Here is a 12,452-nt window from a genome sequence, read left to right on the forward strand (position 1 = left end):
CTGCAGATCACTGCAGATAGGCACCTCTTCTGTCGGAACGTGCACCTATTAAGCTCAAGATTGTAGGTGGCACGATGAATAGGTTAAGTTTGGTTTTTCAAAAATTTGAACAAGCGATTCAAACCATTTTTGGCCGCGGTTTTCCTCCAGGTAATTGAAAATCGACACATGTACACGTATTCTCAATTAAATTTGAAAAATTAATACGAATAAGTGATTATCTATGTTTTTTTTATTTTCTAACCTCGGTTGAAGAAGTTGTGGAGTAATTGATTTCATAGATAAATGAAAAGCAAAGCTAATTTGGGTAAATTTCGTTCAACACGTTTATTGAAATATGAAGAAACTTTGAAACTTTCCATCGTAGGGCCACTATGTGCGGTCACGGACTGCCACGGTTTTCCGAGCGAATTGAAATCGACGAACCTCGGCAGACAGTCTCTAAAGGACATTATTGGGAATGGCATTGTGTGGGCGGTTCCGAAACGTCGCCGTAGCTTGGAAAGAAGGCTTATGAGGAAATTCGGAGTAATGAAATATAATTGGAAACCATCTATTGCAAAAACCAATATATTAATGTGCGTGAATTGTGGTTATCATCACGAAGCTGGCCGTTTATGCGGTACATTTCACCAGTATAATTATAGATTAAGAAAGTTGTAAAAAGCAACTTAAGTTTACTTCCTTGAATGTAAAAATAATCGAAAGCAACTTACGATGGTTTCTCGATATCTGTTTATCGTATAGGACATTGCTACGAAAAAGTAAAGCTTGAGACTCAAGAAATGCAAGACGCGATTCAGGAAGGGTTGGGTCTAAACCCGGTAGAGAAGGATGTAATTGTGTTGTACGAAGGAGAAAGGAACTCTGAAACGGAAAAGTTTTGGAAGGTATTAAAAGTATACGTTTTGCCCATACGCAGTTCAATTTTGTTTACATAAATACGAATTTAATCCGTATTTAATTCCAGAACCAAAGAATAGTCGAGTTGCCGAAGAAAAGGCCTTCGTGGTTTCATCAAAACTTATTGGAGCCAACAACGCAGGAGCCATCGGACAAAAAGGATGTTAAACCTACTCATCTTGCGTAAAATGTACTTGAAATTAGATTTTAATTTTTCATAGCCGAAAACCAACGTATACCAGTAAAGATGGATATTCGGAATTTTTCAAAACCGAGACTATTAGAATGTAAATATTCCATAAATTTATATAACAAGTGTTTTGTCATGTAAAGATCTTTTATGTGGCGAAAATATTTCTATTTCATCTCACGATTGCGTTTATTGGTATAAAAATAAATACTTTTGCAACACGTAATATTGTCTCGCTTCTGATTTATACCGGATGTTATTTGATCTATTTCAATATTCTGTATTCCCAATCACCTTAAATGTTCCTACACACGTTGGAATCTCTGAAGCAAATTTCGTGTGTAACGACTTTCACTGGTTTTTATGACAAAATCAATGTACAAGCTCGAAATCCTCTGTAGCCTCCTTGGTAAAATGGTTTATGACGTGTTCGTGGAACTCGGCAAACGGTATGGACTTTTCATAAACAATCCCGCACATCGGGCACGTATTGATATCGACGTCCATATCGTTCAAGTTGGAACACTTTTCCATAGACACACCGGGAGTCATGAGACTAGTCTGAGTAGCCCCGTGTTCTTTGAAACTATCGTCGGAATCAAACTGCGTGCCCGTTTGGCACATCTTTTTACTCGCGTTCTTTCGACAATTATTACACATCGCTCCTGAAAATATACCATTTGTTACAAAATTGACGAATTTCTAGAGAACTTTCTCCTAATGTCAAAAAGATCAGTGATTGAATTACACTCGACTGAGACTCACCTTTTCTTATTTTTTTCAGATTCTGCAGGGCCCTTTTTAACCTGGTTTGCTGCCCAAGCAAGACATCCTTAGTCTGAGACAACCGAATTTCGTGCTGCTTCAGCTGCTCCAGCGAATCTGTGTCGGAATCCTCTGGATACGTGAAACCAACATTTTGTAAATTTAATTCGGAACCATTATGCAACTCCATCATCTGCGTAAAATATGCATTAAATAAGGGACGTTAAACGGTCGCGACATTTTTACTACTTTACCTCGGCGCATTGCTGTTCGAGATCAGACTTCTCCAGCATGATACTATTTATTAACCGGAGAGATATCTCTTCCAAGCTGTGCTCTCGTTCACCTGCAACGACGAAAGTTGTTAATTGTGACTAAAAAAAGAAAAACATTAATCTCAAGTCGATACCAACCGTCCGTAGCCAGCAAGTACGTCTTGTTAGCGCCCTGTTTATCCGGGGCAGATATTTCGCGAAAGTTGTACGAAATAATGTCAGACGGCTGCGTGGCGGGGTGCTGCTTAAGCGTGTCTGAAATTTTTGTCAATTGGCTACCTAAAGATTTGTTAGTTTTCGTCAGTCTCGTTAGCCTGTTCCATAACTGACGATTTTCCGCCGCCACCATGAAAACGTGATGGGACAGCTGAGACTTTTGCCTTGTGAGTTCCTCCACTTTTTCCTGCCATCCAAAAATAATGCATTATTCGTACCGTCAAATGCACATGAGTATCGTGAACGATCAGAAGTGTGTACGTGTTCCTTATTACCTGTTTCGCGAATGTCTGATTTTATTTCGTATTGCAGAAAAGGGGTATGTACACAAGACTTACACCGTTCAACGTTTCTTATATTTACAATTTCTACCATATTGTTCTCTAAATCAGCAAAACGGACAGAGGAAACAAATCTCGCGGCATCGTCTAACAGAAAGGGCCGCTGGACTTTTGGACTTTCAAATTGTCGAGAAACAGATTTTCTTACGCGCCGTCTACAATACGTGGAGCAAGCCTGGCATAAGGAGTAAGAGAGAACCATAATCTTTAAACGTCGTCTATAATACGTGGAGTAAGCTTGGAGTACGGAGTAAAAGAGAACCGTAACTTTCAGCGTTTGGTGTAAGGGAACTAAAATACAGGCATCATTTCTAAAATATTTCAACACTGGCCGATGACGTTCAGATTCATCGAGAGTACACCTTACTCCAGGCTTACTCCATGCATTGTAGACGACGCGTTAGCTTAAGGAAGCTAAAATACAGGCATAATTTTTTAAATATCTTAACACTGGCCGACGACATTTTGATTCGGTGAGTAAGCATAAAAGCTGAAATAAGAGTAAGTGACAAACTTGATTCCTACTCCTGACCCCAGGCTTACTCCACACATTGTAGACAACGCATCACAACTCGCCCTATGCCTCAAGTATTTCGTTACGGGTTTATGGAGGTCTTCGTAGTTACTCGTCATCTAACTCGACTTGACGAACCTGCAGGGTCTGCTGCGCAGACTTGTCGCTCTTGTCCACCTTGACAACAGCCGCGGACACGTCCCTGCCGCACTCGAGCCTGAGACACATGTTCTCCTCCTCCACCACTGCCAGCCGCGTCTGCAACTGCTGGCAGCGTTCCTTCATGGTCTTGAAGGCGACCAGCAGCGCGCAGTACGATGCGAAGGTATCGTTCTCCGCGGTCTCGACGTCGTTCATCGTGCGACGCGCCTCGCGACCCGTTGACTTGAGACCCAGCTGACAGACGCGGCCTTTTCACGATCTACGACCGCGTCTCGTGCTCCGCGAGCTTTCTATCGCCTGTCCCGCCGCGGATGCGTTTACTCGTTGCAAATGCAAGGTTAGGTAACCTCTTTACATTTTGCGGCTACGAATGTGCTCTGGACACGCTCGCGCGCAGGCCATGGATTCTCTCGGCGAAGGACGGTACACGCTTCCGACGCCACTCCGCGCCTAACATTTGCCGAAGTGATTCTGTCACGGCCGAACAACGCGACATCAGTGAATCCCCATTTTCTGTTGGACTTGAGCAATGTTTACCTGTATGAACGCGGAAGGGGCTGTTACCAGCGTGACGTGACGTCATGGCGACAGCTGATCCGCTACAGCGTAGTGGTCCACGCGTGCGACACGGCAGCCAATCAGCTTGCCGCCTCGCCGTAACAGCGGAATTGATTGGCTACCGCGTCACGAAGCGTTCTGTGTGGGCAAAAGTACGTTCGAGATAGAGGCTGTGCTCCGATATTCACTGCCAGTACAGGGGCTCGATTCTTGAATTCATTCGAAGGAGAAACGTATGCGAGAATTCTGCTCTTACAGAAAAGCTGCAAGTCGATTGGCTACTCGCGTGGCTTTAACCAATTTTCAGCTTTTCTGTCGGAGCAGAATGTTCGTGTACGTTTCTTTTTCGAATGATTTCGAGAATCGGGGCCCCTGGTCGCACATTCGACTCATACTTGACCGTGATTGGTCAATTTCTTAAGACTAGGGCTTATAAATCGTCTATTGTAGGCTGGGACTAAAGCTCATATCAGACTACGGATTGAGATTGGGATTAGATTGAAATTTGACCAATCACAGTAAAGTTTACTAATCTCAAGTTTAGTAACTTTTACTCTAATTGGTCAATTTTCAATCTAATCTCAATCTCAGTCTGTAGTCTGATACGGGCTTTAGGATCATCGCACACAAAATTGCACAGCTGCATATGCATAGCATAAGAACCGTCTAAACCAATGAGCATCGAGCATTGAATCGTCATATTGATTTACATAACATGCTCATTGGTCCAGATGGTCTTATGCTACACATATGCAGCTATGCAGCTATGCAATTTTGTGTGCGATGACCCTAAATCAGCCGCGATTGTCGAATGAGCCTAATGTGCTTCACTTTCGTATTTCATGAAATATTTTAATAAGAAATTATTCAACAGATAAATATGCACAATATACGAAGAAATTTCCAAGCACAATTAAACTGTGAGTCCTACAATTAGATTCGTCAAAATTCGCGGTAATAAACTAACATTCGCGCAATCGATTTCTGCAAATCGACTTCTTTTTTTCTTTTCGTATTTTATACACGACACATTTGTTTGTCGAATAATTTCTTGTTACAACATTTTATCAAATGCGGAAGTAAAGCACATTTGGCTCATGCGACAATCGCGCGGCCGATTTAACCCAAGGAGAACAGAAAAGTCAAAATAATGTCAATTTGACATCAAATTGACCAAATTTACGTCATTTTTTGGTCATGATTAAAAATCTTAATTTCAGATTACTTAAAAATGACTTTATATTGACTTCTTAAAAAAATTTTTTTTCCTAATATTTAGAAAATGTGTTTCTTGACTGTATAAATGCTTATTATTATAAAAATGTATAATATAAAAAAGTATGACGTAAATTTGATCAATTTGATGTCAAATTGACATTATTTTGACTTTTCTGTTCTCCTTGGGAAGCAAATTAATATGATACAGCAAACCGGTTTCGGTCTCATAAATATTTATGACTGCTTTAAATCGCCAATGGTCGCCCGGCACTTTGAAAGTCTTTTTTTTCCTTCTCTTATCGCGCACGACTGGCGGAATCTATATACTCCTACATAAACACTTTACACATACATGCAAAGATAAGAGAGTCGCGGAACAGAGTCCGTATTCCTGCTTCCTGCCGCGAGTCGAGCTTTGACCAGCCAGTCTCGACCGGTCCGATTCGACATTCGTTCCTTCTACTTGGCACCAGGACTCTCGCCATATGGACGCGTACGTATACATTAGTTAAAACAATCTTGAATACGCTCTCCGTGTCCCACGCAACTACCCTCGCGCCGCAACCCACGAGCGTATCTCAATCGTTGTAATTGGCCGGTCCAATGTCCATGACATAATTGGTGACAATTTATAGCAATGCACCTTTTGATGTCGGCTATCATCGCGCGCGGATCACTTACCCTCGCGCCTGCACTGATTTAGACGAGCCACGTGTGTACAAGTGTGTGTGTGCGTGTGTGGGTATGTGCGTGCACGTCTGGACGTGACACATGACTGCTGAGATACTCTTGAAACCCTTGACACTCGGAGTGTGAGACACATCTCGATCGACAGTGAGCTCCATTGGACACTTGCCACGCGATAACGCGTTTGTTATCTGCGATATGTCGCCCGTCTCCGAAATGTTTGTAATACCCGTTACTTTCTGTTCTCTAGCGGCTCAGCGGGATCAGGCACGTATTCCCCGGAGAAACCAGCTATGTACCGAGTACTCTCCAACGTGTCGAAGTACACGGTAGGTGCGCGCGTGTACCCCTCGCGGAAAGAGGAGCTCTCTAAAACTGATCGAATCAACAGGTCCACAATGGCTTGCATAAGACACCGTCCGTTCTCGGAGGGGCAACGTCTATAACGACGTTGAACCTGAACAAGCAGCCGATCCCGAAGCAGCCGGTTCCCGATCTCAAGCAAACTGCGGAACGTTACTTGAGGTACGAGATGCCCGCGCGCCTGTGTTACCTTCCAATATCTCGTTACTCGCAATTTCATTGTAGATCCCTAAAGCCGCTGCTGACCGACAACGAGTATAAAAATACGGAGAGGATCGTCGGTGAATTTGTAGGCCGGACGGGCGCGGGACCTCAGCTACACGCTAAATTATTGGAGAGATATCAAAGCACTGATAACTGGGTACTTATCTCCACATCGTTCTCGCGTATCAGTTGGGCGGGTGATAGAAATTCGCGTCCACTTATTTCAGATGAAACAATGGTGGCTGGAGGCCGCATACTTGGGATACCGTTTGCCCGTGATCGTGCACTCGAGTCCCGGAACCGTCGGGCCGCCGGTCACTTTCCACCGCCCGGATGACGTTTATGTGTACGCGGCGCGCCTCGTCGCCGCGGTGTGCAATTACAATGAGATGGTCAAGAGGTGAGTCTTGGCCGCAGTTGAGCCAACGGCACACGATACTATTTTCCCCACTGGATTGCGTACGAGAACTAATTTGAGGGTCGATTTTGTATTTTACGATATAGTGAAAACGCTAAAAGTGATCGGCTTTGTCCCTTTCTAAGGGGACAGTTAGAAAAAGGAGACCAAGCCACTCACTTTTAGCGTTTTCACTATAGTGTAAGATACAGAATTGACCCTCGGGATTCAGCTTTACGTCACCTGATCTAAAACTCTCCAGCCTTATCGGTTCTCGTGAGTAATCCAGTAGGAAAAGTAGTATCGTGTGCCCGTTGCCTTTAATTAGTCGGGGTTCCTCGCGATGCACTCATCCGCAATGACACCGCAGTGAAAAGATGAAGCAGGAGATGGCTTGCCATGAGCCGCTCGACATGCAGCCCTACGGCATGATACTCGGCACGCACAGGCAGCCCAACCAAGTAGTCGACAAGCTGCTGCACACGGACGAGGCCAGGCACATAATAATCATAAGCAATAACAATGTGAGTATAATCGGCCCGATGAAACGACGCAGCTGGATACATTCTGTCTACATTACAGTTCTTTAAACTTTGCGTTGTCGATAAAAACGGCATTTTAAGCGAGGGCAAGCTCGTGGCTGCCATAAAAGATATCGCAGATCGCTCGTGCACCCAAGGCAAGCCCGTAGGAATTTTAACTGGGAATGACAGAGACACGTGGGCGAAGGACTACAGCTTACTTCTAGGTTTAATTTCAGTTTATCTTTCCTTTTCGTTCCTCGCACCCTGTCCTTTCGCGCACGATTTGCGTTCCGTCTTTTCGAGCTGCACACACTGTTTTTTTCTCTGTACGATTTCCAATTGTAATTCAGCTAAAATTGTATTTTCAGAACTAGGTAACAATAGGAATATAATCAAGGATATAGAAACCTCTTTGTTTATACTGTGCCTCGATAAGGACATGCCTAAGGACGCTTTTAAGGAGAAGAATAACGCCTCGGTCAGAGCGGTTCAAACTATGACGGGCTACAGTAGCGGCGTAAACGCTGGTAACAGGTGGCACGATAAGACTGTGCAGGTGAAATGTCTGACCAATATCCATTACAAATAAATCCCGCTTGTGAAACTGTTTCAAATAGACAAAATACTTGACACGATATCTTTTGATGCCGAGACAAACGAGGAAACATGCTTTTACAGTACATAGTATCCGCGGACGGTTATATCGGCATGGAATACGAGCACAGTCCATGCGAGGGAGTTCCGGTTGCCGTTCTCCACGATTATGTATTAAAATATATGTAAATAATTAAATAACAATTGCTAAGCCGCTCTCTTTGACGGGCCACGAATTAAAAAATTCGGATCTGCTTGCAGAGCGGCAAGAGAAAATAGCGCAAGGGACGGAAGATCCGCGGATTTCCCGAGGCCGGAACTTGTGAAGTTCGAAACTAACGACGTTATAGACTGCGCGATCGACGTAGCCACTGACGCGGTAGATAAGTACGTCTATTGCATCTTTACGATTGTACCTGAAGTACGGCTGGTATTTGAAAATACACAATATCTGTGATTCTTTAGACTCTCGGCCGACATAGACATGGAATGTTTTACATTCGACAAATTCGGCGCGGACGCTATAAAAGCGATCAAACTGAGTCCCGACAGTTTTATCCAGATCGCGATGCAAGTGACGTTCTATAACGTACAAAGGAAGGCGCCAGCTCATTACGAAAGCGCGGCGTTACGTAGATTTATAAACGCCAGAACCGAGTGCATCAGATCTACTAGCACCGAATCCGTTGAATTTGCGAAAGCAATGCTTCCCGGGGAATGCAAGAGCAAGCAGCAAAAGAAGGAGATGCTGGTCAGAGCAATAGATGCTCATAAAACATTCGCCGCGCAAGTGAGGCATTCGTTTACTTGAAACATAATGCGTTCAGCGGGAAAAGCTTTGTTGCTTTGCATCTGGTGTAAAATTCGTGAATCCGATTGGACTCTTGGATTCAGCCAAAATTAAGAGCAATCAGATTGCAAGACAGCTTTTTCTGCTGAACGCAGATTTAATCCATTAATCGTTATCTTTCGACACGCAAGCTTCGGAATTAACGTTTCCCTTTGCGTAGGCCGCGACCGGTCAAGGCGTCGATCGGCACTTGTTCGGCTTAAAAATGATAGCGAGAAGCGAAGGAATGGAGCTCCCGGAATTGTACAAGGATGTTGGCTACACCAGAAGTACATATTTCAATCTAACGTCAAGTCAGGTAATTCAAAGTTGCTGGCTCAAAGAAATGCCTCGGTGAAACTGAAGCGCGGAAATATTCCAACGAGAAGTGCATTGGCCGCTAATCGATAATAATCGTACCTCTGTGATTCAAAGGTGCCGTATAAGTCAGCGTCTTTCATGTGCTACGGACCAGTCGTTCCCGACGGTTACGGCTGCTGCTACAATCCACGACCGAAGGACATTCTGTTCGCCTGTTCGTCGTTCAAATCGTGCGGCGAAACCAACACGAGGGACTTCGCTCACGTTTTGCAGCAGACACTGTGCGACATGCGAGACGTAGCGAGTGAATAACGTGCGGGAACTTAGTAATTCTATTGGAGGACGGATAAGCGCCGAGACGGATATTTTTATATTGTGTATGACGCCAAGCGTCAGTGGAAATGCTCGAGTCACGAGGATTTGTTTCATACAAACTTTTTATTGCGAAATATATACCGAAGATCCGAAATATTTGGTGAAATATTTCGTTTCTTATTGTCAGTCCGCGCTCTGTACATGTCACAAAATTGTATTTTCTCACAATAAATATACGTTAATCTCGTCGGCGGTTGATTAACAAGCATATAAATATAAAAAAAAGGTCAAAAAACTGACGATTATGCACTTTAGACAGGTATTGTGTTACAAAATGTAATATCACAGTTCCGTTCTGGTTTTGGGAGGGTAACCCCAGAAGAATGTCGGGTATCCCCTGACCTCTCTTTCTCTGGCCACGAAAGCGGTGAAGGAAGAGATGCAGTTGCCTATGAAATAATTAGACCTTCCGAGAATCGCCAGGTCCAAATGCGCGGATACCGGCGGCTCCTGCCGAAATACTGATATCTACGTGGAAACGACGACATTAATGCTCATCAACGATATGATAAATACATTGGGAAAGTTACTTTATAAAAGTATCTGCTTGCAGTTACTCAAAAAGTAACGTTACTATGCAGTTACTTTCTTACAGTGAAAATAAAGATATCAAATCTGCATTTGAATTGTAAAGTGTCGACAAAGGCGTTTATGCGCAAATGCAAGACCTAATGCGATCTGTGAAGGTTTAAAAAATATATAATGTAACTAGCAAATTAGCTACTAGTTATCGAAGAAATGTAATTGAGTCAAGTTACAGTTACAGATGGAGAGAAAGTAACGAAGTCAAGTTAGAGTTACCAAAAAAAAAAGTAGCTGTAACTCCGTTACGAGTAACGAGTTACTTCCCAACCCTGGATAAATGCATACAAGCTCACCTTCATTTGCGACAAGGCTTCTTCGAACCTGCCCAACATGTGATCGTTGTCAGACGCCACAAACACAGACTTAATGTCTTTGCCGTTGCGGATAACGCGCTTCAGTTGAGTTATTATCGTCTCGAACGACGGCAGGCACATCGAGGGAGTTGCCTTGCCACGTTCGTTCTGGTAACCAAGGCACTGGGGAGCGGCGAAAAGATCCGGCGCGGACGGTATGTGTTCGCAGGCGCGTTCCTGAAAACCAGACGCAAGAAACAGATAGACCCATTATTCTCCAGAGGATCCTAGCGGCGTGTCATCCGTACAAAAGTGCCCGCAGCGAGCGTCACATACCCAATCGATTCCATTTCGCAGATGTATGCCGACGAACGCGGCCCTCGGCAATTTTCCCTTTATAAACGCATTCGCCTTCTTCAACATGTCGTCGTTCCAGTTAACGCACTTCTGCAGGGGCTTGTTCATGGGCTGGACCGGGAAACTGGCTGGCGCGCCCGTGAACGCCAGCACCGGCCAAGTCTCGCCGGGATACACCTTCAGCCACTGCTGGAGCCTCGCGCGGGTATAAAACACATCGTGATGATGGAGCGGCTTGTAAAACTCCGACTTGACGAAGTCTATGTTGTACGTGTCCCAGAAGGGCCCGAACGGATTCCCCTGCTTCGCGTTGCAGGACATTCCGTTGCTGCCCACGCGGGCCTCGTAGCAGAAAGCTGAGGAAGGACGAAGGGAGTTTATCTCGCTTTCAAAATGATTAACGTCGACGCTCTCGTATCCCCTCAAGAGAATCGACGTCGGGGCTTACATATTCTTTTCTCGGGCGGCCATATCGTTGGCGCGACGTCCCTCATAAAGTCCTCCATCAATATCGCCTTGTGGCAGCTCTGCACTTGGGAAACGTTGAAGTAGGTATCAAACGGTACTTGCACCTAGAAGTAGAATCGAGCGTTGGAATTTCGTCACGTAAAGGTAATGTCACATGCAAGTCCTGCGCTCACAGATCTCGTCTCTCCCGTGCGATACTCGACCCACGGCGGTAGCACCAGAGTGCGATTCAGTGCCTGGGCGAAGCCCAGGACCCCCAGAAAGTGATCCGCCTGATTACCGAAGCGCCCTGCAGCGAGAGTCGCAAAGTTTTGTTATCGTCGTGCCGAACGATGCCGTACGGCATGACAAAAGTCGAGATCTTACCCATGCAAGGGCAGTAAACGACGTAGCCTTCCTTGTCGATGTCAACATCCTGGCAATGTGCGGCGTAAAAGTTTATCAAAAGTAAAATAAGTGTCGATGTTCTGATCATCGTAATAAATTACGCGTGCCACTCTTATCGAATTTTCACGATATACTCGACACTCTGTGAAAACGACGTTGATGTTTTCGCGCCTGCGATGTTTGTACACAACCTTCGTGCGACGAGATACGTGAGGTTAAACGTGCGGACGAGCACTCACTCAAACAGACTCCACTTTTCCGGTTTCCATGGAGACGAACGTCGATCGGAAATACGCAAGAATCGACGAGACGCAGGTAGAAAGTAATGGCGACAGAAAGGTATGATTCGATAAAATTATTTTTATTCAAATATAGTATTCGCGAAAATGTACGACAAAATTCAAGCTTACAAAAGTACAATGCGTTGTTGCGAACGCTCGTAAATTGGCAAAAATGTAATCAAAGTGAAGTAAAATAATAATAATAAATAATTACTTCTACACGAATTAACAAGTGGTGAAAAGAGATTAAAAGACCACGAGTTAAAAACAGAACAAAATTAATGAGAAAGTGTACGAAGAATTATGAAATATTACTGTTACTTGAAAATATGGGCGATATCGTGAATATTTAATATTTAAGATCGCCTAAAATTTATTGTAAAATACTACGTCAACAAAAGACGATTTTTGGCGACTGGTACACGTACCAAAGTGTACCAGAGTGTACACTCGGCGTCGTGAATGCCTTTACACCTGCGGTTACACGCTAAAGATATCCAGGAGGAAAATTTATTTTAATAACATGAACTTTTTTCTATCGAATATTGAACGGCTATTTTCAGGTGTAAAAGCGTCCTTCATGACGCCGAGTCGCCAATCGCTAAAAATCGCCTAAATCGACTCTTAAGGCCTATGTCCACAATG

At 44.1% G+C, this 12,452-nt stretch overlaps 4 protein-coding genes across 6 annotated transcripts; 2 read left to right on the plus strand and 2 right to left on the minus strand.

Moving 5' to 3' along the window:
* Positions 1–6: 6 nt before the first annotated feature.
* LOC105566532 (39S ribosomal protein L32, mitochondrial) lies at positions 7–1,958 on the plus strand. 2 transcript variants are annotated; one of them, XM_012020604.1, is made up of 5 exons: positions 7–150; positions 368–622; positions 748–890; positions 971–1,093; positions 1,878–1,958. In XM_012020604.1, the coding sequence occupies exons 1-4, from the start codon at positions 75–77 to the stop codon at positions 1,088–1,090; spliced, it is 594 nt and encodes a 197-aa protein (XP_011875994.1). In that variant the 5' UTR covers positions 7–74; the 3' UTR covers positions 1,091–1,093; positions 1,878–1,958. The 2 variants fall into 2 exon arrangements, with proteins under 2 accessions (XP_011875994.1, XP_011875995.1); XM_012020605.1 differs by lacking the exon at positions 1,878–1,958 and having other exon boundaries at positions 971–1,147.
* Positions 1,264–3,932, minus strand: LOC105566530. The gene is made up of 5 exons (XM_012020603.1): positions 3,343–3,932; positions 2,272–2,536; positions 2,113–2,204; positions 1,859–2,051; positions 1,264–1,758 (listed from the first exon to the last, which is right to left on the minus strand). Exons 1-5 carry the CDS (start codon positions 3,559–3,561, stop codon positions 1,466–1,468), a joined length of 1,062 nt encoding a protein of 353 aa, XP_011875993.1. The 5' UTR covers positions 3,562–3,932; the 3' UTR covers positions 1,264–1,465.
* Positions 3,933–5,461: 1,529 nt separating this feature from the next.
* LOC105566534 (carnitine O-acetyltransferase-like) lies at positions 5,462–9,661 on the plus strand. Of its 2 annotated transcripts, XM_012020609.1 has the most exons (14): positions 5,463–5,635; positions 5,778–5,976; positions 6,080–6,158; positions 6,221–6,354; positions 6,418–6,553; positions 6,624–6,796; positions 7,164–7,317; positions 7,376–7,541; positions 7,686–7,873; positions 7,996–8,096; positions 8,173–8,298; positions 8,377–8,701; positions 8,922–9,059; positions 9,176–9,661. In XM_012020609.1, exons 3-14 carry the CDS (start codon positions 6,123–6,125, stop codon positions 9,371–9,373), a joined length of 1,875 nt encoding a protein of 624 aa, XP_011875999.1. In that variant the 5' UTR covers positions 5,463–5,635; positions 5,778–5,976; positions 6,080–6,122; the 3' UTR covers positions 9,374–9,661. The 2 variants fall into 2 exon arrangements, with proteins under 2 accessions (XP_011875998.1, XP_011875999.1); XM_012020608.1 differs by lacking the exon at positions 5,778–5,976 and having other exon boundaries at positions 5,462–5,635.
* LOC105566533 (GDP-fucose protein O-fucosyltransferase 1) lies at positions 9,481–12,446 on the minus strand. The gene is made up of 6 exons (XM_012020606.1): positions 11,506–12,446; positions 11,313–11,428; positions 11,120–11,243; positions 10,651–11,027; positions 10,315–10,551; positions 9,481–9,904 (listed from the first exon to the last, which is right to left on the minus strand). The coding sequence occupies exons 1-6, from the start codon at positions 11,612–11,614 to the stop codon at positions 9,719–9,721; spliced, it is 1,149 nt and encodes a 382-aa protein (XP_011875996.1). The 5' UTR covers positions 11,615–12,446; the 3' UTR covers positions 9,481–9,718.
* Positions 12,447–12,452: the final 6 nt, after the last annotated feature.

This window comes from Vollenhovia emeryi, unplaced genomic scaffold (genome assembly GCF_000949405.1).
Source record: "Vollenhovia emeryi isolate VEMERY1.0 unplaced genomic scaffold, V.emery_V1.0 DF939144.1, whole genome shotgun sequence".
Lineage (NCBI taxonomy): Eukaryota > Metazoa > Arthropoda > Insecta > Hymenoptera > Formicidae > Vollenhovia > Vollenhovia emeryi.